At 36.7% G+C, this 26,288-nt stretch overlaps 1 protein-coding gene across 1 annotated transcript; it reads left to right on the top strand.

The window, feature by feature from the left end:
- The first annotated feature begins 23,707 nt into the window (after positions 1-23,707).
- Positions 23,708-26,108, top strand: LOC131151524 (zingipain-2-like). Its single transcript, XM_058102765.1, has 2 exons — positions 23,708-24,116; positions 25,516-26,108. Exons 1-2 carry the CDS (start codon positions 23,708-23,710, stop codon positions 26,106-26,108), a joined length of 1,002 nt encoding a protein of 333 aa, XP_057958748.1.
- The last annotated feature ends 180 nt before the right edge of the window (positions 26,109-26,288 follow it).

The raw sequence follows: 26,288 nt of genomic DNA, 5'->3' as shown, positions 1-26,288 counted from the left end.
TTGGTGTCTAGTGATCATTAGGTTTTTGTTGCTAGCTTGGTGATCCAACCGACTTTGTTTGAGCGTATTAAAGCAGCACAGGCAAATGATGCAGAATTAATTGAGATTGTGGAGAAAGTACAGTAGGGTTTGGCTGCGGATTTTAACATCTTTGACAGAGGTGTGTTGAGGTTTGGGACTAGACTGTATGTTCCAAATGACGATGGGATCAGAAGGACGATTTTGGAAGAAGTGCATCATTCTTTGTATACGGTACATCCGGGTAGTACGAAGATGTATCGGGATTTGCGCGAGTCCTTCTGGTGGCGTGGTATGAAGAGGGATATTGCCCGATTTGTGGAACAGTATCTGACGTGTCAGTAGGTGAAAGCTGAACATCAGAGGCCGGCAAGGCCGTTGCAGCCTGTACCTATTCCGGTGTGGAAGTGGGAACACATTTCCATGAACTTTGTTACCGGATTACTGACAGCGCTTCACGGGCAGAATGCTATTTGGGTAATCGTGGACAGGTTGACGAAATCTGCTCACTTTGTACCTATGAAGGTCAGCTACCCTTTGAGTAGACTAGAGGACCTATATGTGCATGAGATAGTGAGAATGCACAGAGTTCCAGTGTCCATTGTTTCAGGTCGAGATCCGAGGTTTGCTTCTCAATTCTGGAAGAGCTAGCAGGAAGTATTGGGGACGAAACTTACTTTCAGTTTAGCGTTCCACCCCCAGACTGATGGACAATCAGAAAGGATGATACAGATCTTGGAAGATATGTTACGAGCTTGTGTATTGGACTTCCCTGGTAGTTGGATTCAGTTTCTGCCACTAGTGGAGTTTGCTTATAACAATAGCTTCCAGGCTATTATAAGGATGGCACCGTTCGAGGCTTTGTTTGGTCAGAAGTGTCGATCTTATTTGTATTGGGGTGAGGTCAGTGAATGTCAGGTTTTAGGACCTGAACTCGTGCAGCAGGCGTCTAAGAAGGTGGGTTTGATCCGGGAGAGGATTAGATCAGCTCAGAGTCGGCAAAAGAGTTATGTAGATGTTCGTTGTCGTGAGTTACAGTTCGAAGTGGGAGGTAAGGTATTTCTGTGTATCGCTCCGATGAAAGGGGTGATGAGATTTGGGAGGAAGGGCAAGCTGAGCCCGAGGTATATTGGACCATTCGAGCTACTTGAGCGAGTGGGTACGGTAGCCTACAGAGTTGCATTACCTCCAGCTCTTTCTAGGGTCCATGATGTGTTCCACGTATCCATGTTGAGGAGGTACGTGTTTGATCCTTCACATGTGATTAGTTATGATGAGTTGGAAATTGAGGATACTTTAGCGTATGAGGAAATACCTGTTCAGGTTTTGGATCGTAAAGTTCAGAAGCTTCGTACCAAAGAAATATTGTTAGTAAAGGTATTGTGGCGAAATCATGCAGTTGAGGAAGCTTCTTGGGAACTGGAAACGAAAATACGCCGGAAGTATCCGCAGTTGTTTAGAGTAGTACTTGGATAGCAAGTGGTATGAGTATGTATGTATGTATGTAAACCTCTGTTATCATATTAGTATTGTGCGGTTAGTCTCTAGGAGGGTCTTGTAGTATTGTAAGCTCCCGAGACCGTGTATGTATGTGACCACGGTATTCCTCCGCCATAAGTGAGGAAATGTATGTATGTATTGTAACGGGGCTGCGTATAAATGGCTGCCATATTCTCTAGAGTATGTATGTATGTATCATGACGGGGCTGCGTATAAATGGCCGTCATATTCTCTAGAGTATGTATGTATGTATCGTGACGGGGTTGTGTATAAATGGCCGCCATATTCTCTAGAGTATGTATGTATATATCGTGACGGGACTGCATATAAATGGCCGCCGTATTCTCTAGAGTATGTATGTATGTATTGTGACGGGATTGCGTATAAATGACTGTCGTATTCTCTAGAGTATGTATGTATGCATCGTGATGGGGCTGCGTATAAATGGTCGTTGTATTTGTTAGAGTAGGTATGTCTGGATTGTGATGGGGACGCTAGTTTTGCTCTAGAGTGATATAAATGTGTTTGATGGTATGTATGAGTATGTGAATGAGAGATGACAAATTTCGAGGACGAAATTTTTGTAAGGAGGGGAGGTTGTAAGAACCTGAACCATGATATAGGGGTTAATTATGTAAAAGAGGAGTAAAATGGAATTTGCACAAATTTCGTCGACGAGGCCATAATTCGACGATGAAGGCGGAAGGCTTCTCGTCGACGAAATTCAAAAGCTCGTTGACGAGTAAATGCCGAGGGGCCCAGGATAGTTTGAAATATCTGGCTCATCGACGAGGCTGCCGATTCGTCGACGAGGCTAGTGAAGAATTCGACGACGAGGATATAATTCGTCGACGAAATCCCCCGGGTCAAAGGTCTTTATAAGGATATTTGTAGTTTCTTCTTGGCTAAGTTATGGATTTCTTCTCTCTCTCTCTCTCTAGGATTTGAAGCTCTCTCTCTCTCTCTCTCTCTCTCTCTCTCTCTCCTTGATTTTTTCACCGTTTGTCGCTTGAATCACGAATCCAAAGTTACTGCGAGGATCAGTGAAGGATTCTCTACATTTCTAGCAGATCAGAATCTCGTTTCGGAGATTTTTGGGTTTCGGGTTAAAATCGAGGTAAGGCTCGGTTTTCATTTCTAATTCCATATATGTGTAGTAGTATGGATTGTAAGCACGTACTATACTGTGGATTGTAGGTTTCGGACTCTCGATTCGTAGTTTTGGGGACCGTAGAGTTCGTGGTTGGAATTCGAGTTAAGGTAAGGGGATTCTGTTTATATCAAATCATTTTCGAAATCAGGATCGGTAAGCTTGTAGGCTACGGTTGTATGTATGTTTTGACTACTTATTTGGGGAAATCTATCAAGTAAAATACAGAATTTTCGGGTTACAGTTTTCGAGAAAAATTGGGAATTTCAAGTATCATCTTTACTTTGTTTTGGAAACTGTTGTCTATGTTAAAATTGTATTATTGAGGTGACTGTAATCCATATTTGCATAAATTGTATACTTGAAATTGAAATTGATATGATTTGCCGTAAACTAAGTAAGTGTGGTATGTATGGATGTATGTATTTGTTCAAGGTATTTGTAAAATAGCTATGCGGCAGCTAATTACCATACGCTGAAATGTATAGGAACGCGAGTTCCAAAATGATTCCAGGGATTTGTAAAATAGCCATGTATCGGTTAACTACTGTGGGCGAGAGTGGCTGGCTCTATATTCGGGGTGTGAAATATCACCAGTATGTTCCGGCTAGTCACCGAAGGGTGTGTTCTACACCGTATGTAGCAATGTAATCACTATGGGCCTAGGTCGTCGTAGCGTAGTTGTGCATGTGGCAATGTAATCGTAGTGAGACTAGGTGACCTTGTATAGTTGCGTATGTAGCAAAGTAATCACTATGGGCCTGAGTCGTCGCTTTGTAGTTGCGTGTGTAGTAATGTAATCACTGTGAGACTAGGTGATGTTGTGTAGTTGCGTATGGAGCAATGTAATCACTATTGGGCTTCGGTCATCGCAGCGTAGTTGCGTATGTAGCAATGTAATCGCTGTGATACAAGGTAACCTTGTGTAGTTGCGAACTAGTGTGACGACACTGATCGTATGTTTTGGGTATCGTATGTACTAGAATGGTTTTTGTGAAAATACTGGAACTGTATGGAACTGTATGTATATGTATGAAACTGTATGGAAATGTTTCGAACTGTATCGTATTTTATAGTGTTATGAAGTATATGAAATAACACTGGTATGGCACACACTGATATAACCTGTTTTTTCTCTTACTGAGAGGTGTCTCACCCCGAATATATACAAATATTTTTCAAGTCCTTCGGGTAGCCGAAACTAGCATCCTAGCGTCCAGAAGCGAGGGGTGTCATTTAGCTACTACTAGTGCCTGATAGGTATGAGTTTTTGTAACCAGGTTGTCGTGATGGATTTTGTATATGCCCGTAGTATGTATGGTATTTATAGGGATGTATATCCTTGTATGGTATAGACTCTGGTATGGTACCGTTTATGTATAGAAAGATTGTATTCCGCTGCGTATTTTGATGAGTATGGATGTTTATGTGTATGTAAATGGGACATCCATTCACCCCACGGGGTCGAACCCTCTTTGTATATGGTATCATGTATATTTTAATTGATACAGAGACAAGTTAGACTACTATGTTCACCCCCGGGTCCCATATCTGGGATCGGGGCGTGACAATTGCCAAAAGGATGAACCGCACTATACTGGAGAGAATGAGATGTATGCTCTCCCATGTGAAGTTGCCAAAATCATTTTGGGGTGAAGCAATGAGGAGGGCGGTGGACTTGATTAATTTGTCTCCTTCATTTCCTCTACTTGGTGAAGTTCCCGAAAAAATTTGGAAAGGTATGGATGTCACTTATGATCACTTGAAAGTGTTTGGTTGTCGTGCATTTGTTCACATTCCAAAAGATGAAAGATCCAAACTTGATGACAAGACAATGCAATGTATTTTTCTTGGTTATGGGCATGATGAATTCAGATACATATTGTGGGATTTGGTTGATAAGAAAATTGTTAGAAGCCGAGATGTTGTATTTTTTGAAGATCAAACAATTGAAGATTTTGGTACGGTTGAACAACCACAATATAATGGGAATGATTTTGTTGACTTAGACTTACCTTCTCCACCTTTGGAACATGATGAAAATTTAGAAGATGTTCTTCCACCTCTTGAAGATGTTGGAAATGATGAAATTCCTAGTGGTATTGAAGATGAAAATGAGGGGGAGCAACAAGTTCAAGAGCAAGCTCCAATGAGAAGGTCTTCAAGAGAGCCAAGACCTTCAACTAAATATTCATCAAGTAACTATGTTATTCTAACCGATCAAGGGGAACCCAAAAGTTATTAAGAAGCCATGAACTATGAAAATAAAGTTGAATGGATGGAGGCTATGCAAGAGGAAATGAATTCCATAGTCGACAATCACACTTATGATTTGGTTAAACTTCCTCTTAGAAAGAAAGCTTTGAAAAATAAATGGGTGTTTAGGTTGAAAAATGATGGAATGAATCTTCGGTACAAGGCTAGGCTTGTGGTAAAAAACTTTGGTCAGAAAAAAGGAATTGACTTTGATGAGATATTCTCACCAGTTGTGAAGATGCAATCTATTCAGGTTGTTCTTGGCATGACAACATACTTGAATTTAGAAGTTAAGCAACTAGATATGAAAACCTCTTGCTTACACGGTGACTTAGAAAATGAAATTTACATGGAACAACCAGAAGACTTCAAACAAAAAGGAAAAGAGAATTTAGTGTGCAAATTAAAGAAAAGTTTGTATGGGTTGAAGCAAGCACCACAAAGATGGTACAAGAAATTTGATTATTTCATGATTGATCATGGTGACTCAAAAACCTCTTCGGATGATTGTGTGTTTGTGAAAAATTTTTCAAATGGTACTTATATTATTCTCTTACTCTATGTTGATGATATGCTCATTGTAGGACATGACTTCTCTAAGATTGACAAGTTGAAGTTGGAGTTGAGCAAGTCTTTTGCTATGAAAGAATTGGGACTAGCAAAGCAAATTCTTGGCATGAGAATTGTTCGTGATCGTGAAAAAGGGCAAATTTGGTTGTCTCAAGAAAGTTACATTGAAAAAGTGGTTGAGAGGTTCAATATGGATAAAGCAAAACCCGTTGGTTGCCCACTTGCTAGTCACTTCAAGCTTTGTACAAAACAAAGTCCTACAAGTGAGAAAGACAAGGAAGAGATGAACAAAATTCCTTATGCTTCGGCTTGCACAAGACCGGATTTAGCTTATGCTATTGGGGTTGTTAGTCGCTTTCTCTCTAATCCAGGAAAGGAGCATTAGTTAGCGGTAAAATGAATTCTCCAATACCTTAGAGGCACTTCAAAGGTGTGTTTGTGCTTTGGAAATGGTAAATCTACACTCCATGGATTCACGAATGCCGACATAGCCGGTGATGTTGATTATGGAAAATTCACTTCGGGTTATTTGATGACTTTTGCAGGGGAAGCTGTGACATGGCAATCTAAATTACAGAAATGTGTTGCTCTATCTACTACGAAGGTCGAGTTTATAGCCATTACGGAAGCTTGCAAAGAATTACTTTGGTTGAAGAAATTCTTGAAAGAGTTGGGCGTGGAACAAGAAAGGTATGTTCTTTATTATGTTAGCCAAAGTGCAATTCATTTGAGTAAGAATTCTGTCTTTCATTCAAAATCAAAACATATTGATGTTAGATATCATTGGATTTGGGATGTGTTGGATGAGAAATTGTTGGAACTTAACAAAATTCACACTGATGATAATGGTTCAGATATGAAGACAAAAACATTAATTAGAGACAAACATGTGAAGTGTCGAGTTTTGGCTGGATTGGTGGAGTTATCCCCATAAGTCGGAAGGGGGAGTGTTGAATATGGTGTAATCCCAAGAGCGGGGGTGAATTGGATATAAAAAAAAAAATTGATCCACTTAATTTCCTTTTACACACTTCTTATAAATTTACCAACTACTTCTTGTTGCTCAATTATGTATGTGTGTGGCAATCCTATCTATGCATGCAATATACTCAATTTAAATATAATGTGAAAAATAAAGAGTATAAAGAAGAGAGAAGGCAAACACGATTTTACGAGGTTCAGCCGACTTGGCCTACATCCTCGCCTTGAGCAACCACTCAAGGATTCACTAAAATCCCTGCTCCTTAAAGTGGGAAGGAGCTTCCCTTACAAACCGCTGCTTACAAGAGGTACAGCTCCCTCCTTATCCGCTGCTCACAAGAGATACAGCTTCCTCCTCACACCCGGTTCACAACTCGAATTGTGTTTACAATGAAATCTGAAAATAGCACTCAAAACAATGTTTCTAACAAAAGTTTGTGAGTACAATTCAATTTCCTAGTACATTAACATATGATATAACTTGAAGCTTGTGAATGTATGAAAACGATATAATCGTTTTATGTATAATATGCTTCAACACACAAAACCCTTTTTATTAAAAACTCCCAAGTAAAGAAATATTTGCAATGCTTTGGAGTATATTAGGGTTCTTGATTCACTTTGTAAAGATGCACAAGTATATTTGAAGTGAACTAGTTGACAAAATCTTTGTCTTGAATACAAACGCAATCAAAATTACAAAGCTTCTTTCAAGTTCCAATATTTTAATCAAAGTAGGTTTTTCAATAAGAAGCCCTATGAACAATGTATATATATGTGTTTATATACTTCTTGAATCACAACTCAATCAACCAAGCTAACAAGTTTTTCTCAAAACATGATTTTTCAAAAATCAGTTTTTATATGTGAATAGACACTCAAGATCAAAATCTCTTTCTAATGATAAACAAGGTAAAGAAGTGAGAGGTTCTTGAAAAGTAATAACTTGAAAGATCAAACCTTAATGCTAGATTAAAGTTTAGTTGGATGAATGAATGCCTTTTTTATTTCAGTAGAGATTTGCCCAAAGAAGATGGAAGAAGATTGAAGTGCAGAAAATCAGCTCTAACGTTCAAGTCTTGCAATGAGATGTATATTTTCCTTGTTGTGTGTCTTCCCTTTTCTTTTCTTTTTTTCTCTAGGGTTTAGATATTCATAATATATAGTATATTACCCTTAGAATTAATCTCAGCCGTTGGATCAATAAGATACTTCGCATGTATTTTTAATAAAGAACTGATTTTTAGGTTTTCCCGCGAGTTCAGGCAACCGAACTCAACTTCAGGCTCCTGAAGTGTCAACTTCAGGCACCTGAGGTTCCAAGGTTAGGCGACCGAAGAGCCTTGGTCAGGTTCTGTCTTCTCCATTTAATTCTTCAGGCGACTGAACTTAATCTTCAGGCAACCGAAGAAATTCTTCAGGCTACTGAGGTTTGAGTTCAAGCGACCGAAGTCCCCATTTTCTCAAATTTTCATTTCTAACTAAAAATCTGCTTGACTCCTTTTCTTGGGTCTTTCATAAAACATATTTTTCATGATTTTGAAAACATTTCAAGGTCCATGAGAGTTTCCTAATGATGTACATGAAATGCATGAATCCTAAAGTCATTCTAAGTTATAATGAGCCTCAAATTAAATCATATGAAAATGTAAATACATGAGTTCTAAATACCCTTTTCCAAGATATTCTTGAACTTTGCCGCTTGCATGTTGATTCTCGTACTCTTTGAGTTCCATGGATCTTGCCAAGATTTGTTGACTTTTCGTGCATGCTTAGTGTAAGTCCTATTCACAAACTCAATGCACAGATCAAATATCAAGTGATTTGTCATTATCAAAACAAGATTAGACTCGTAGAGTCAACAGGGAGATTTGTTGGGTTTCCCTCCTTGTGGGGCCCATGCCTTTTGGAAAGGTGTTTTTTTATTGAGGTTGTTTCTTAAGTAAGTATGACAGCTGCTGCCTTGCATTTTTCCAAAGGTCTCACACACACCAGCTTCCCCTTCATCTCCCTTCTCTCCTTTTTTTTTTTTTTTTGTCTACTTACCGCACCAAGGGGCTCCTCAGTTTTTTCTATATTTTTCTATTTTTCACTCACGTCTGCAGCTCCAGCACCTCACTCCAGCAACCGCACCGGTCGTTTTCTTTGCTGCAGCAACCTGCTGCTGCTGTTTCGGCTATGTTTTTATAGCATATTGGTATTTCTTTGATTGTGCTCATTTTAGTTGGTTATTTAGAGGTTTGTTCAGAATATTTGGTGAGACATTTTCATCTTACTACATTTATTTATACACTCTTGTGTATTTGTAAGACTTATGTCTTTTGTATCCACTCTGTACAACATTTTTTGGTAATAGTGGATTTAGACCGCTGTGCCTCGTAGACATACCTCAACATTTGAGGGAACCACGTTAAATTTCTTGTGCCTTATTTTTTATTTATCATTTGCATTACTTCATTGATTTACTTGTGGGAATTGTTTGTATAAAATTTTTTTTTTTCCAACAAAATCATGAATTGGCAATACGGGTGACTATTTGTTGGGAAATCTAGATGGAGAGATATGGAAGAATTTTTCGTGAAAGCTACTCCACATGTGATACCCCGTGGATGAAAGACTTAAAAGATTAGATGTTACTACCCATATTAATAAGGTGCACATTTCTTTTCGGGAGCTTTCCCATAAGAACTCCACGGTTAAGCGTGCTTGGCTTGGAGCAATATTGGGATGGGTGACCTCCTGGGAAGTTTTCTCAGGAAGTGTGTGAGTGAGGACAAAACACACTGAAAAGGACACGTGTTGATCTATGGGGCCAGTCATTAGTCCGATAAGGGCCACCCCCCTATTGTTTGATCCAGGTGGAGGAGGAGAGATGCAGTGCTCCCTGGCAGACTCAAGTTGGGGCGTTACACCACAGCCTCCTTGGTCACTCACAAATGTTTGTCAAATATGCATCCTTGGAGCCGGTTCAATGCTAATTTGAAATCGTTGAACTGGGATGAGTATATTGTATATATCTATGGTCTTAGTCTTGGGGGTGTTGCTGTGGAATTTCTATTGTTTCCTTTGTGGTATTTTCTATTTTGTAGTATCACTCGAGGGGTTGGATGACGTGGTTGCTGCTCCTGACCAGGAAGGAAATAGCAAGCCAACAATCGGTGGATCTGCATTCTTTTAGGAGATGTGTGGCTTGTATAGGTGTCTGTAGCCGCACCACCCAGCAGAAAATGTTGAAGTTGGAGATGGACGGCCACCAACATTTGACCTACCATGTTGACAAATCCATCTCAAAATCCCTCGTTTTTTTTTTTTTCTCTTCTTTCTTCGTTTCTTTTCCTTTTCCTCTCTATTTTTCTTTCTCCGAATCCTCGCAGATCTCTCTCACTCCCTTTCTTTTTATTTTATTTTATTTTTTATTTGTCACTCATCTCACTCTTTTCTCCTTTTTGTAGATCTGAACCATGAAGGGAAAAGTGAGCAAAGAACTTCAAGTTCTTTCTTTCAAATCCATAATTGGATCGAACTCTGGGAAGACAAGTTCTCTATTCCCTTGACTTTAATTTTTTTATTTTTTGGTTTGCTTAAATTTTATTGGGAAATTTTTTTTCCAGCTTTTCTTGTTAACCAAACAATGGACAACTTTTAGTTTGGGCTTTGGGCTTGAACTTGGTTTGGGAATTGAGCTTAAGAATAAAAAAATCGATTGGGTCAGGACAAACTAATTGGGCTGGGCCCAATTAGTTTGAGATACTGGGTTTAAGTGTTGGGTCAACGAATTAATGGTCCCAAATTGGATCTGGGTTTTCGGGTTGCCATACCAAGGATTGATGTGTCGGATCCGATTATGGATTGAACTCGGGTCAATGGGTCGGATCTGGATTAAAGATTTTGAGAATTCAGGTTATATTATGCATATTGTTTCTTACCCAAAATATTGAATACCAAATTTAAAATTTAGCATTTTTTGCTCAAATTTAACAAAAAATTGGTACTTACCTCTGAATTGTTCCAATCCTTCTGCTTGAATTCTCCTAAAACTTCATAACCCCTGCAACCAGCAATTCCCTGAATTCCCTCGACTTCAAATTATGATTCTGAAACTTTAAAACTTCTGAACTCCTTTTGCAGTCTACTCTATAACTCTTCAATTTTTCAGCAATTCTCTCAAATTTTGAATTCACTCTAAATTGCAATCAGAATTCTTTAATTTTCCTCACGCAATTTCTTGTATGCTCTCTGCAATTATTTGTCTATGTGAATGTGTGAATCATCCCAACCCACTATTTATAGGTTTGGGGAATAAATTTAGATTAAATTTGTATGATCAATCAATCTTTAATTGATCAATCAAACTTAAAACAAATTGATAATTTGATTAATCAAACCAATTTAAGCTGCTAAATCATGTCAATTAATTTTATTTCTAATTTTCTAACTATTTTGTGCATGTGTGTAGGTGTCTGCATGGAATGACCTCTTTTTTTCTTTTATTTTTTTATTTTTTTATTTTTCAATGTAACATTCATTTCCATGTATTTCAATTTTTTTCCCATTTTTATTATATTTTATTCATTTTATAAAATAAGAATTTGTACAATTTTGTTATATTGGGCCCAGACAAAACGGGGTGTCTATAATAACAATAAAGAGTTTTAGCACTACTTTATTGTGAAAATATTTTCATTTTCTATTTATAAATTTTCAAATAAAATTTACAAAATTTCAGTTTAATTTTCAATTTTTAAAATTATAAAACATCTTTTTTTTTTTACTATTTTTCTAGAATTTTGATTTCTTACTTTACGTTTTGAAACATACAATTCAAATCTTAAACTTTGATTTATGTGTATTATACCAAAATATAATATAAAATTATTTTAAGTTTTTTTTTTTTTCAAATTTACGAACACAAAGCCAAATTGAAGCCTCAAATTCTACTTTTTTAAATATTACCTTATATAATATTTATAAAATTGAAAAAAATATATCTTTTTTGTAATCAATCTAAAATTTAGAAATAGAAAATGATTTTTTTCACATCTAAACAAATTTTTTATTTTCTAAATTTATAATACAAATCTTGAAAACTAAAAAATAAATTAAAATTTTAATAATTTTTTAGAAAGCGAAGCGTGAAAAATAAAAAATATTTTTCACAACTAAATGGGCCATGAAATATCTCAATCTTCCCCTCTGATATATTTGGAGCAACAATAAAGACAAACTGCATGCTCGAGGCTGCGCATGCTCCGCGAGCTACAACTTCCCAAGCAACAATAAATGCACCAACATGGGTGGGTCAACAAATCACCCCTTCTAAACATGTGGGGACAGCCAAGTGTCCGCTGATGCTACAACACGAGGGGCTAGAAGATCAAAAGAGATTAATGGCGGTGCGTAAAAAAAAAATTCCCTTCACGCCTCTGCGACGTGGTTTGCAGTCGCAGCTCCGACTCGACGTCACCAAACTCCGAACCCGAAGGTAAGCTCAAATCATGCTCCTCACCTTTTCTAGCTCTGATACCAGTTGTTAAGGCAAAGGGGAGGAATCTAGCAAACACAAATCACCAATACATTCACATAGCAAATACAAGGAAATTATGTGGTTCGGCCAAACTCGGCCTACATACACGGGAGAGAGGGAATCTCACTATAAGATCAATAAGAGAGATACAAGAAAGGAGGAGTAACACAACTCAACTCAACTCTCCGAACTAACCTCTCTGCCTCACACACAACTTACTCTTCTTCTGAACTCTGTAAATTATTCACACACTCACAGTTTTACCAAGCAGTGTACAAATAAATATATCAGAGGGGAACATTGAAATGGAGCAGCAATAAAGACAAATTGCATGCTCAAGGCTGTGCATGCTCCACGAGCTGCAACTTCCTAAGCAACAATAAATGCACCCACTTGGGTGGGTCAACAACTTCTTATTGCACTATAATGATATCATGTAAATATATAAATGAAGTCATCAAATTATATTTATATATATATATATATATATGTACGTATATATATATATATATATATATATATATATGTATGTATCTATATAAGAAAATATAAAAAGGTATTTTATAATCGCCGAAGTTACATTCTATGTAAATATTTACAAAAGAGTAATTCGATCTAAAAGCTTAAATTCCATTGACATATGTGGGTAAGTAAGTAGGTTATAAACTTTAGACTTTTTCCTTTTCACATTTTGTTGGGACAATTTGGTTAGTAGGCTATGTCATTTTGTGGGTCAATTAATGAATCATTTTTTAAGTCAAAATAGCAATTTGTCAATATTTGTCCCCTTGTTTTGGTTTTGTTGGGGACATAAATAATTATTTTATTATGCATTTTTGACATTTTTGTTTTTAATTTCCAAATTTGAGGCTGTAAAAATACTCTATTTAAGAAACATTTGGCGAAATTCTTTTTATGCTTTTGAGAGTTAATTTTTTTCCCTTTTTAAAGAAGAAACTTTCACAAGTAAAGAGTTAATTTGAAGCTAGTAAAAAAAATTAGACATTTGCTTTGTTTAAAAAATAAAATAAAATTTTTTATGCACTAATGTCATAATTTTTGTAAATATTATAAAATTACTATATATTTAAAAATTTATACAATTTTATAAAATTGTCCACTTCTGTCATTTAAGACATTTTAACAAGTGGAAACTTAAAATTATGATATGAATAACATGTTAAGCTTGAAAATATAGATAAAATAAAAGTTCACGAGCATTTTTCTTATGCTTAAATTTAAGTATTAGGTGAAAGAGACTTTTATATCATAGTGAAAAATATAAGAACTTGTTAGACCATGAACTTGAACTTCAAAAGAAGTTTCATTTGTTTTATAATTTTGGATCTATTATTTTTAAATCATTTAATTCTAATAAATTATATAATTGTGTTTTATAGTGTTGGTAAAGAAAAAAAAAAACCATACATCATAAGAGTACAATATGATGCATGCATTTACGCAATACACACAATCCACAAGTCATCATTCATAAAATGACCTCTTTAGAGAAAAGGGAAAAAGTATAATAATGTTGTTACAACAAGATATGTAGGTATAATATATTTGATACGCCTAACCTAGTTTATGGTCAATAATCTAGAAAAAAGATTTAGTAGCGTAGCGCTGTGAACCCAGTGGGGCATGGAGTGCTATTCCCCACACATAATCTTTGATACAATAACTATACCGATTTGTATCTAAAGTGGGGTACTGGGACACCTATCATAACTCCATATTAAACCACATGGCGGAAGCATGCAAATATATATATATTAACCCCAAATACAATATCAGAGTTCTAGTGTCACCATAATTACATATATAAATCTCCAAAAATCCATAATACATCCTAGATACACAAAACATATCCATATATATAATTGTGTCTCACAAGTACCTACTTTGAACTACAATACCTAAGCCTTGCCTTGGAGCTCTCTAGGTTTGGTTCCTTGGATTTCCTACAATGATAAAGATATTGGAGTGAGACACCTCTCAGTAAGACATAATTGATTATCGTAAGTGTGTGGCAACATGAGTTTTAATGTATCATAAACATATCCTGTAAATAATTAAGTTTAAATGATAAATCATTTAAATTTGTACTCATATTTATATATATATATATATATATATATATATATATGTTTGGAAAAATACATACTTTCCAACATAAGTATGCTATATCGTAATAGGTTTCTCTGTGTATGTAAACCATTTGTTATATCTATACATAAAAGAATTTTTCTTGAATGGACAATCATATAATATCATGTAATAACCTCACATGATTGGGTTGTGCGGCCCGTAGGCGAGACTTAGCAATGGCTGGCCTACTACGCTAAGCCAAACATAATGCGTTTGTAAGTATGATTGGCCCACCCAGTCTGGTCCGGACTGCCAGAGGGGGTACTCCACTCTTCTTCGGCTTAATCGACTATCCACACACCAACACTTCCTGAATAGTGTGGTGGCATTGACTATATCATATTAATTACGGTATCATGTTCTGAACATAATTGGTCCATCAGAGTTCTTATGCCATATAATAATGTTCATATATATAATAAAACTGTAACTTGATCTAATTTTCATAAAACATGTCTTATTCATAATCTGTCTGAATACTGTCATATCATAAATCTGGCTGAATACTGTCATATAATAATTTCATAATATTCATAACACTTCTAGAGATCATTATAAAATCATACTTATTCTATATCATCATTAAAATATTCTAACAGGTTTATTTATGCAGTAATATATTCATTACTCATGCCACACAATTTGAGTGATAATTTATAATATAATAATCTGCCTGGGAAAAATATGTTTTACTAAGAAATAAACGTATAATCATTTCTAGGATTTACTTAAACCCAAAATACCTGATTTTCCAAAAACATACATATAATAATAATTCAAAATTTTCATTTTCATATAACTGAATTGTAATAACCCCAAAAAGGGATATAGAAGATTAGTGGAGTGACTCTAAATTTTTTTTAATTAATTAATTAATCGAAATTATAAAAAAAAGAAAAAATTAATTAAAATTTATTTTTTTTTATTAATGAAATATATTATTATTAATATTAATTAAATATATTATTATTATTATTATTATTATTATTATTATTATTTTATTATTAATATATATATAACCATTCACCTGAAGCTTCTTTAAGCTTCAGGCAAATTCAGGTTCCAGAGCCCCCCCCCCAACTAAAATTCTCTCTCTCTCTCTCTCTCTGTCTCTCTCCTCTCGTTCACTCTCCCTCTCTCCTCAGTTACGTGGTGGATTCTCACCCGATCGAGAATCATAAGATATCATTAAGTTCCATTCTCCGCTGCTGTCATTTCTATCGGAGTGGATCGGTGGTAGGAGCGGCGTAGACGTATCTCCTGGGGTAAGCCAATTTCCCATTTTTTTTTAATTTCTAGAAAATTATAAGCCTGATTGATGAATAGACACCACCATGAGAATCTATGGATGATTCTCTACAAGTCTAGCATGACGAAATTCTCGTGGGATTGTCATGGGCAAAGCCCCAAATTTGGGGTACGGAGGTTATTAATGAGCTTATTTTTAATTAATTAGGATTAATTTGGAAATGCTAAAATGTTGAGAATCTGGAGTTGAAGTAAAATTTTCATAATTTATGGTCCGGATGAGCCCCGCGGGTGTAATTTTAGGATCCACAGGAAAAATTCAGAAAATTAAGTGGGGGGGGATGGATCCCCCTGATAACTCTGCCGCTGGGTGTTCCACCGATAACCGGAACTGTAACTCTTCTTCTTCTTCCACTGTCCCTGCCGAGAACCACTCTGAGAACCAGAATATACTGGCCTCTTCCCCTGATCCTGCCCTACCTCATGTCCCTGAAGGTCGGTCTCAACTATGGTGGCCTTATCCACCAAGACAAAGAACTCATGGATCTGCAGCATCCCCACAAGACGGCGAATGTCTATCCTCAGACCCCTCTCAAACCTCCAAGCCTTCTCGTGCTCATTCAGAACCAATTACGGCACAAATCGAGACAACTCGATAAACCTGGCAACATACCTCTGCACCATCAGAGTTCCCTACGTCGGGCCCAAGAACTCATCGGCCTTCGCATCCAGAGTGGAGACCGAAAAGTATCTCTCGAAAAATACCTCTTTAAAGCAGTCCCACGTCATACCAAATGGACCAGCTCTCTGCCTCTCAAGCAGACTCACCGCTGTCCACCAACGCTCTGCCTCCCCAGTCATCTGGAAGGTAGCGTACAAGACCTTTTGCTTCTCAGTGCAGTGGAGGACTTCCAAAATCCTCTCGGTCTTCTCGACCTAGTCCTCCGCCACTATCGGATCAGGTCCTCCCGTAAATGTCAGAGGGTGCATGCGTGTGAACCTCTCGATGGTACACCCCGTATCAGTAGGAGAGTTCTCGCGTCTCCTAACACTCCGCCCAATATCTCGGATCACCTATCTCGCCAAACCACGAGACACAGAAATAGACTCATTGCTTGTTGTCTCCTTGGAGCCACTCTCCAAGTTATTATCCTTGTGCTCCATTCTAAAAACAGAATAGGATTCTGTTAGAATTCCTATATCATACACAGTTAACACAATCATAGACCTAATCATGTCAACTATTACTCTCACAAGTCTAAGCCTACCCCATCACATCGACACGAATCCATCAATGGTTTGCCCTGCCTTTACGGGAATCATCATCCTAGGAAAAACACGGAATACCGCCGACAAATCTCGGCCTAGCAACAGAACAACCCTCGACCAACACTACCCATTTCCTACATCCTATACTCTGGTATGTACACATCAATACTCCTGACCAAGTCTACAAAACTTAACAACTTGGTTAGCTCTGATACCAAGTTGTCACGCCCCGAACGCACACATACATCCATACTCATCAGTTATCAATTCAAACATACATGATACAATACAATAAGAGGGTCCGACCCCGTGGGGTACACGGATGCCCTATACTCATACATCCATACTCATTAGTTATGCAGCGGAAAATGCTTCATCTATCTATATAACATACCATACAAGAGTTTATACAAAGTTGGGATACACGAACCCATACTGTACTAAGGTATACAATCCCATAATTACCGTACATACTCTGGGTGTCTACAAAAGCCATCACGACAACCCGGTTACAAAATCTCGTACCTAAGTAGGTACTAACAGCAACTAGTGACACTCCCGCTTCTGATTGCTAGGATGCTAATTATGGCTACCTGATGGACCTGAAAACATTGTACGTACATCGAGGTGAGACACCTCTCAATAAGGAAGAAAGTTATATCAATGTGTGACATACCAGTGTTATTTTACGCAAAACATAATACTATACAATACGATACAGTTCGAAAACATTTCCATACAGTTTCAGTATTTTCACAAATGCATTCCAGTACATATGATACCCAAAACATACGGTCAGTGTCGTCACACTAATACACAACTACGCTATGAAACCCGAAGCTTCACAGCGATTACATTGCCAATATGATGTAGCTCACACTAGTACGTAACTACTCCATGAATCTGAAGCCTCATAGCGATTACATTGCCAATACGCAACTACTCTGTGAAACCCGAAACTTCACAGTGATTACATTGCCAATACAGTGTAGCTCACACTCCTCGGTGACCAGCCGGGATACGTAGTGATATTTTACACCCTCGGATATAGAGCCGGACACTCTCGCCCACGTTTTTCACACCGGTACATGGCGCAGCGTATGGTAATTAGCCACCACATAGCTATTTTGGCGTACGATAATTAGCCGCCACTAGCCGATTTCACAAAACCTGGAATCATTTTGGAGTTCACACTCCTATACATATCAGCGTACGGTAATTAGCCGCCATATAGCTGTTTTACAAAATACCCGGAACAATTAGATACAACCATACGTACCACACTTATTTGGTTTACGACAAATCATATCGTTTTCCAATTCAAGTATACACTTTTATACAAATATGGATAATAGTCATCTCAATAATACAGTTTAAACAAAACAAACCGTTTTCCAAACAAAGCAGAGATGATACCTGAAATTCCCAAATTTCTTGAAAACTGTAACCCGAAAATCCCGTATTTTTACCCTATATATTTTCCCAAATAATTTAATAGAACATACATACGATCATAGCTTACAAGCTTACCGATCTCGATTTCAAAAATAAACTAATATAAACTGAATCCCCTTACCTTAACCCGAATTCCAACTATGAACTCTATGGTCCCCAAAACTACGAACCAAAACTTCAAAACCTACAAACCACAGCACAATACATGCTTACAATTCGTAGTACTACACATATTCTGAATCAGAAACGAAAATCGAGCCTTACCTTGATTTTAGCCCGAAACCCGAAAGTGCTCAAAACGAGATTCTGATCCACTAGAAACGTAGAGAATCCTTTCATGATCCTTGCAGTAACGTCTGATTTACGAATCAGGCGACGAACGACAAAGAAAACTAGAGAGAGAGAGTTCTTCAAGTTTTAGAAAGAGAGGGAGAGGATATTTTGAGATTACTTAACTTAGAAGCAATGGAAATTGATATTTATAACCCTTGACTTGGCCGCCCTCGTCGACGAATTAGCGTCCTTGTCGACGAGTCCGCCATTGCCTTCGTCAACGAGACGGTGGCCTCGTCAACGAGCCGAGGTTCCACATTTTTTCCAAAATCCCTCGGGATCTCCTCGTTGATGAGACACTGAATTTTGTCACTAAGAACAGAAGGGACTTCGTCGACAAACTCTGGCTTCGTCGACGAAGCTTGCCCAAATTACCACTTTACCCTTCTTTCCAACATTAAATCCATATACCACCATTCGGGTTCTTACAGCAGAAGTACATACATCATCTAATACTTACCAGAGTTTATAATTGTTCCCATATACATCTATACATAACTAAAAGCATAATTTGCTATATATTATAATCCCCAAAAGAGACAGTCACTATCTAATATCTCACCAGCTCTGACAAAGGCTGTCTACTATCCAAACTCAGCCCGGCAGGACGCTAGGCTCGATCCCTCGGAGGACTTGAAACATTTGAATGTTAAGGTGAGATACCTCTGAGTAAGACGGATTATATTATTGTCAGTGTGTGGTTAACATGAGATTTCGTGTGTACATATACTACTAACATTTAAATACATTTAATTGACATTTTAAAATATGTATTATTCTGTAAATCTGAAAATACATACTGCTGGTTCAATATAACCCTTCCTATAGTAAATATGGCCATATATGACTAGAAGATACGACCTGAACTGTAGGACTAGCGTCATTACGCCATTAGAGACACGTGTGGCATGCTTCCCCCCATGACGGGTTGTGCGGCCTAAAGGCTGGACCTAACAAATAGACGACCGACTAATGTTAAGTCAAACATAAAGTAGTACGATGATGCCTACTCTCTCTGTGCTCGAAGGCTGCCTGAAGGTTGAGTCATCCGAATTACTACATTGGATGGCCCCTAAAACTTCTGCATCGGGGAGTACTTTACCCAGGCCACCAATTGCCTTTCCCATCCACACTCTATCTGAGACGTGTGGTTGCACCTTTACATACATATAGCTACGATACCATACTTTTACCATGAGAACATAACAACAGGGCTCTACTATCATATATGACAATTCACATCGTATAAAACTGTAATCATAATTTATTTTACAAAACTGTATGTAACATATGTTGTACATAATTATGTGAAAACATCTGCTAGATACTGACTCGGTAATAATCAGCATATCATATTTGTCATAACTGGCTTGGTAAAAATTGACATTTCATGAACTCGAAATTTAGCCGTCATATCTCATCTCTTGGCATATAGCCATCATATCTCATATCTTAGCTTATAGCCGTTACATTTCAGTATTACACAAAACCTACTCATTTAATGTCAATTAAAAACTATACTCATGCCACACAATTTTTCATCTGGTAACTCATAAATAAATCATCTACTTGAGAACATAAATACTGTTGCTAAACTGGGGTATGAATATCTTTAGGTCGTTATTTTACTAAATATAGATATATAGCTAAATATGGGAAAAATGGAGATAATCAACCCTACCGTCTTTGGTTGGTTTTTAAACAAGTCTATGGTTTGAAATAACAATTTCCTAACCGGTAAAAACGTTCAGAAAGACCAATACTATACTTTGAAAATATCATACTTAAATTTAAATGGTTGGTTTCGAAAATAAAGTCGGTTAACCGAACCCTAGGCCCGAAAACCCTAGAAAAACCATAACTGTTTATCTAAAAACTGTTTTAACATTTCATTTCGTTAGAACTCATAAACATAGTTGACATAATACAATCCCCTTACCTGTTTCATGAAAAATGACCCGAGACGCTTAAAACCGAACCCTAACTTTTTCTTGAGATCAAGAATCCACTTCCCTAGATTTGTAGATATTCGCTCCCTGATCCTCTTGGTAACTTATGATCGTTGAAATGGGCAACGATCGACGAAAGATCGAAGAGAGAAAGAGAGTGTGGGCGCAGGTTAGAGAGAGAGAGAGGGAGAGATATTTAGTTTACTTAATGAAGAAGCAAACGAAAATCCTATTTATAGACTCTTGACCCGGTTAGCTTCGTTGATGAAATGACGTCTTCGTCAATGAACTACAAAAGGTCGTTCGTCAACGATAGAAGGGCTTCATCAACAAACCCTAATCCTGATATTTTCGTCGTTCTGGATCTCTTCGTCGATGATGTTCTGAATTTCAACAACGAACCACATGAGGTCCTTCGTCGACGAGAACATGGACTTCGTCGACGAAACCTGCTGAAATCCCCTTTTTCCTTTTCTTATTTAATTTCTTTATTTTCCTGGTTCAGGTCTCTACGTACGGCGTGCAGAAGATGAAATTCTCTTGATTAAATCTTTGAAGAGCATAATTAGGACTCGAGAATGATGTTCGTTCTTTAATTTCGCAGGAAAATGGAAGAGAAATTGAGAGAGAGAGAGAGAGAGAGAGAGAGAGAGAGAGAGAGAGAGAGAGAGAGAGAGAGAGAGAGAGATTGCAGGGGGTTCCACAAGGAAGGAGAAGGTGGGGATTGATTTCAATCCTCATCCTATCTTATAATAATAATAATAATAATATTATTATTATTATTATTATTATATTATATTATATTGTATTGTATTATATTAATAAATTAATTAATTTAAATTTAATTTATTATTATTATTATTATTATTATTATTATTATTATTATTATTATTATTATTATTACACTTACATGTATATTATTTTTGGGGTCATTACAAATGCAATGGAACTTTTTTATTAAATACTGAATAGATACATTTTATTTAATAATCTATAATTGTTTCAACATATACAAGTTTTCAATAAATAGACATACAATTTAGTGCAAGAACTTGCTCAACTAATATGCATGATTGATGTTTTGTGCCTTTGCGCTAGCTATAGTGCAGTAACACATAATGTGGTGAGCATTAAGAAACTGGAGCTTATGAACAAATCTTTAATGGGGAAATAATTATGATGATTTTGCAAGGAGGATATGACTCTTTGGAAATTGATGATTTGCATAAAATACAGATATAATATCCTTAATTGGTTCCCAACAATGTGGTCAGGAAGCATAGGATAAGGATTATGGAAGAATTTTGTCAATCAAAAGGCAACCATTTGGGATTATATCATAGTTAAGATAGGAGATGGGAGCATAACAAAATTTTGGATGGCTAAATGGGTTGCATGTACTTTGCTCCAAGAACTCTATTCGAATCATTTTCTTTTGGCGCGCTAGATGAAAGGAAGTTAGAGTGGTTCAAATTTTGAGCATTTCCAACAACAACATGGTTTGGGATCTATCCTTTGTAAGATATTCAAGGGAAAGGAGGTGAATCAAATGATTGAATTTCTCAAATTAGTATATAACACACAAATAAATAGAGAGGAACAGACTCTTGCTCGTAGGGCCTTACTAGTTGTACACAAGTTTTCTCAGTGACTAGTCTTTATAATTTCCTCCCTCACAAGGTGGATTCATGCTCTAAGTCAAGGGTGCCTATAAAAATGGTGTGGAACACTCTTGTCCCCTAAAAGATTAGTGTCTTTTTCTAGTTGCCGGCTAAAAATAAAATTCTGACGGCTAATAATATGCAAAAAAAGAGGATGAACAATGACCTCAATGTGCTCTCTGTGTAAGAAGGACATTGAAGGAGTAGACCATATCTCCCTGCATTGTCCTCTTAGCAGGCAGATCTAGATCACAATGTGGCAAAGATTACATCTTCATTGGGTGATGCCAATTGATTTGGCTTCAATGTTCTACACCTGGAACTTCTTTAGACAGAGGGGGTTCCTCAGAAATCTCAAACTTGCAAATCCGTTGGCCATATGTTGGGAAATTTGGAAGGAGAGGAATGATAGAATATGTAGGGTGAAATACTCAGATGTATCAATGGTATTGCATAGATGCCTTTTAGACTTGTTTTAGTGGAGCCAGACAAATTAAAATATATGTTTGTTAATATTGGAGGAGTTCTTGTATGTCTTATCAAATCGCCGGGGGTGGGGGGGGGTGATATTTGTTCTATTTTTTTTAAACTTGATTTTTGTAATTGTTACTTCATAGGAAGCTTCAAGCTCCTAGCTTGTTTCTTCCTATTTTATCACTTTTAATGATATTACCTTTTCTAAAAAAAAATGTCAAAGTAGAATAAGAAGTACTAGCCATGATAGATAGGTTTCGGTGAGGTTCCAACACATAGCTATTTGAGTAGGTTTTGCTTCCAATTTTTGTGGATTAATCTTTATAAATTTGGTTCTAGGTTTTGGAAGTCAACTTTGTAATTACCAATTTTTACAGGTAGGTTCCAAGTTTTAAATTTTAAAAACACATCGTCACTAGGTGGGTTGCAGGTTCTAAATGGTGAAAACCTACCTATCTTATCCTTACCTCCCCTAACTAATAGGATATAAGGATTGCAAATAAAGAATTTGAGGCATATACTTAATGCTGTTAGGAGACAATATGTATTGACATTAAAGCATAAATTACTTTTTTTATTTTAAAATGGTCAAAAAATCGTTTTTCAAAAAGAATGAGTAGGACTTTTAAAAAATATATATTTTAAATTAATTGATTAGCTATTTGAAATAATCTCAACTAGTTATTTTTAATTATTAGCAAACCGAAGATTAACTTCAACAAATTTGACTTTTTTTTAGTATAAAAGGAGTCTTTCTAGGCGTGTCCTTGAAAGTATAGATAGTAAATTTTGTTTTCATGTCTTCTGACCATATTTCATTAGGTATGTAATCTCTCTTTATTTGTTATTTTTACGACATTAATTTCTTTTGTTGTTAATCAATACGTTAGAAAAGTTCAAGAATGTCCTCTATGTACATATCCACATCTCAAGTGCATATATCATGTGTGATCGCACCTGCCATTTGTCATTTCCATACATATTTCTTGATATATTTTTAAAAAATACATAAAGGCTATCCGTAGTATAAAAGACTCATATAAGCAATACTAATTTTCTAAGCTACAACTCTTCATAGGGCAGCATCGAATTAAGCATCATGGATCCCAAGCACAATCCCTCCATTACCGTCTGCATGATCACCTTCTTCTTCTTCTTCCTCTTCAATATGGGCAAGTGGGGTTCCAGAGCTTCTTCATCTCCCACTCTCCATGACCAAACCATGCACCAGAGGTATGAACAATGGCTAGCCAAGTACAACAAGATGCATGTGGATGCAGCTGAGAAGGATACGAGGTTTGAGATTTTCAAATACAATGTGGAAAGAATAGACCTTCACAACAGTGACCAAACCCGATCGTACACATTGGCCGTCAATGAGTTTGCTGACCTTACCACAGACGAGTTCTTGGCCTCCTACACAGGATACAAGAGGCCACCTAGAAAATTTGAGTCCTATTCCTCTGCAGCGAGCACTTTAATGCCCTTCAGGTATGGAAATGTGAGGAGAGTGCCACCATCAATGAGTTGGACAAAGAAAGGCGCCGTGACCAATGTCAAGAGCCAAGGCGGATGTGGTAAGGCCATGTATAATAATATATATATATATATATTGACGGGAAACTTGGGATGGTCGGGTCCTTTGGATCCTTAACTTCTTGCCAAGTTGGGGCTGAACTGATCATGCCCGCTATAGCTACTACCGTAATTTTGATTAGAACGAATTTGGATAAAATTTAATATAATTTTATATTATATTTTTTTTCCAAATCTATACAAATCCAAATTTAAGCTGTCTCCCAAACATAGTTAGTATATACTTGAAGATTTAAATTATACACACACATTATTTAGTTATATATAATTTAGTTAATTATCTTAATATTAATATAAAAGTAGAAGTTAATGATCATGAGCTTAGATCAAGAGTTTTGCCAGAGAAAAGAAAGGAAAAAAAAAATTCAAAAATTGATTTTCGCATTCTCAAAGTTTAAGGAATGAAAATTTATTCAAATATAATTAAAATTGTGAAAAATTAAATATTAATGACACGTAAAATAACATTTTTGTTTAGTGATTTATTACACATTTTATTTTCTTCATATCATTTCTTTCCTCAATGACTAAACAAAAAAAGGTAATTATTTTCATACTTTTATAGATTGCAAACTGAGATTAAAATTACCTAAATCCTTAGATTTCATCAACCATCCAAATTAATTTTATTTCCTGCCCTCCATCCTTTTCATTTTTATTATTTATTTAAACCTTTTCTACAAAAATTGACCAAAGAAATTTTAAAAAAAATTTATTATATATACATATACATATATAAATGAACGTGCACACACAGAAAATCTGTACAACTATAAATTCTTTTGGATCTAGTTTGAATAAAGATTTTATTTGGAAAAAGAAAAAGAAAATAAAATTTATTTTCTATTTTCTTTGTATATCAAATACTATTACAAATGAAATTTTATTTTAGTGCAATGATTGAAACTTAAGAAAATAAAATGTTAGTGATTTATAAAATCAAATTTTTGTCCATTGATTTAGTATATTTTAAATTTTCTCACTTACTTTAAAAAAAAATGAAACATGAAAAAACAGACTTTCTTATATTTTCTTTCGTTTGGTTAATGTTTTTAGAGCCCGAAAAGGTCTTAAGATTATAGTTGCTCACATTTTGAGAATGTTGGAGTCGCCAAACTTAAATCAATTACGCACCTATCCTATTTAATAATTTCTCTTCACTTTACTGATCCAAGCATCTATCAACTACTACATACACACAGCCAAGGGTAACCCAATACATATCAGGTCAGAAAAGGAATAGAGTCTATTGTAAACAATCTTTCCCTTATATTTCGATAATAAAATGTTCTCTCATGCCTCAAACCCATGGCTTCCAGGTGCCAACACTACCCTTCAAATTTATTAACTTTGAAATAATGAATAATATGGAAATTGTAGGTTGTTGTTGGGCATTCTCAGCAGTAGCTGCCATGGAAGGATTTGCCAAGATCAAAACTGGCACGCTGGTTTCTTTATCAGAGCAGGAGCTGGTAGACTGTGACAGACTACTCGACGGCGGCTGCAAAGGTGGTTGGATGCGAAGTGCCTTCAACTTCACCAAATACAACAAGGGCCTCGCTGCAGAAGACCAGTACCCATACCAAGGAATCGATGGATTTTGCGACAGAGCCAAGGCGTACCCACCCGCCGTCAAAGTCAGTGGCTACGAAAGCGTCCCTTCCAACAGCGAGAACGACCTATTGAAGGCCGTCGCGCACCAGCCGGTAGCGGTGGCCCTCGACGTTAGCAGCGAGCAGTTCAGGTTCTACAACAGCGGCATCTTTCGGGGGTCGTGCGGCACCAACCTAAACCACGGCGTTGCTTTGGTGGGTTATGGGACGACGACAGATGGGACTAAGTATTGGGAAGTGAAGAATTCTTGGGGAGAAGGGTGGGGTCATGGAGGCTTCATACGGATGCAGAGAAATATTAATGGTCCATATGGAGCAGGCCTCTGCGGTATCGCTGTTGATGCCTCTTACCCCGTATAGCATGCATCTTGAATTGAGAAGCTAGCTAGCCAGGGTTTTGTGGTCAATGCGTGATCGAGCACTCTTTGTGTGAGCTTCTTCTTTTGTTTTTTTTTGTTTTTGGTTGGGAGAGGGGAGAGGGGAGGGGGGAGGAGGTGAGGTCAATTATTAGACCTATGCATCGAGGGAGAACTATACAAA

The sequence above is a fragment of the Malania oleifera genome, chromosome 3, assembly GCF_029873635.1.
Source record: "Malania oleifera isolate guangnan ecotype guangnan chromosome 3, ASM2987363v1, whole genome shotgun sequence".
Lineage (NCBI taxonomy): Eukaryota > Viridiplantae > Streptophyta > Magnoliopsida > Santalales > Ximeniaceae > Malania > Malania oleifera.
Note: the sequence above shows the minus strand (reverse complement) of the source record. Positions and strands in the feature narration are given on the sequence as shown.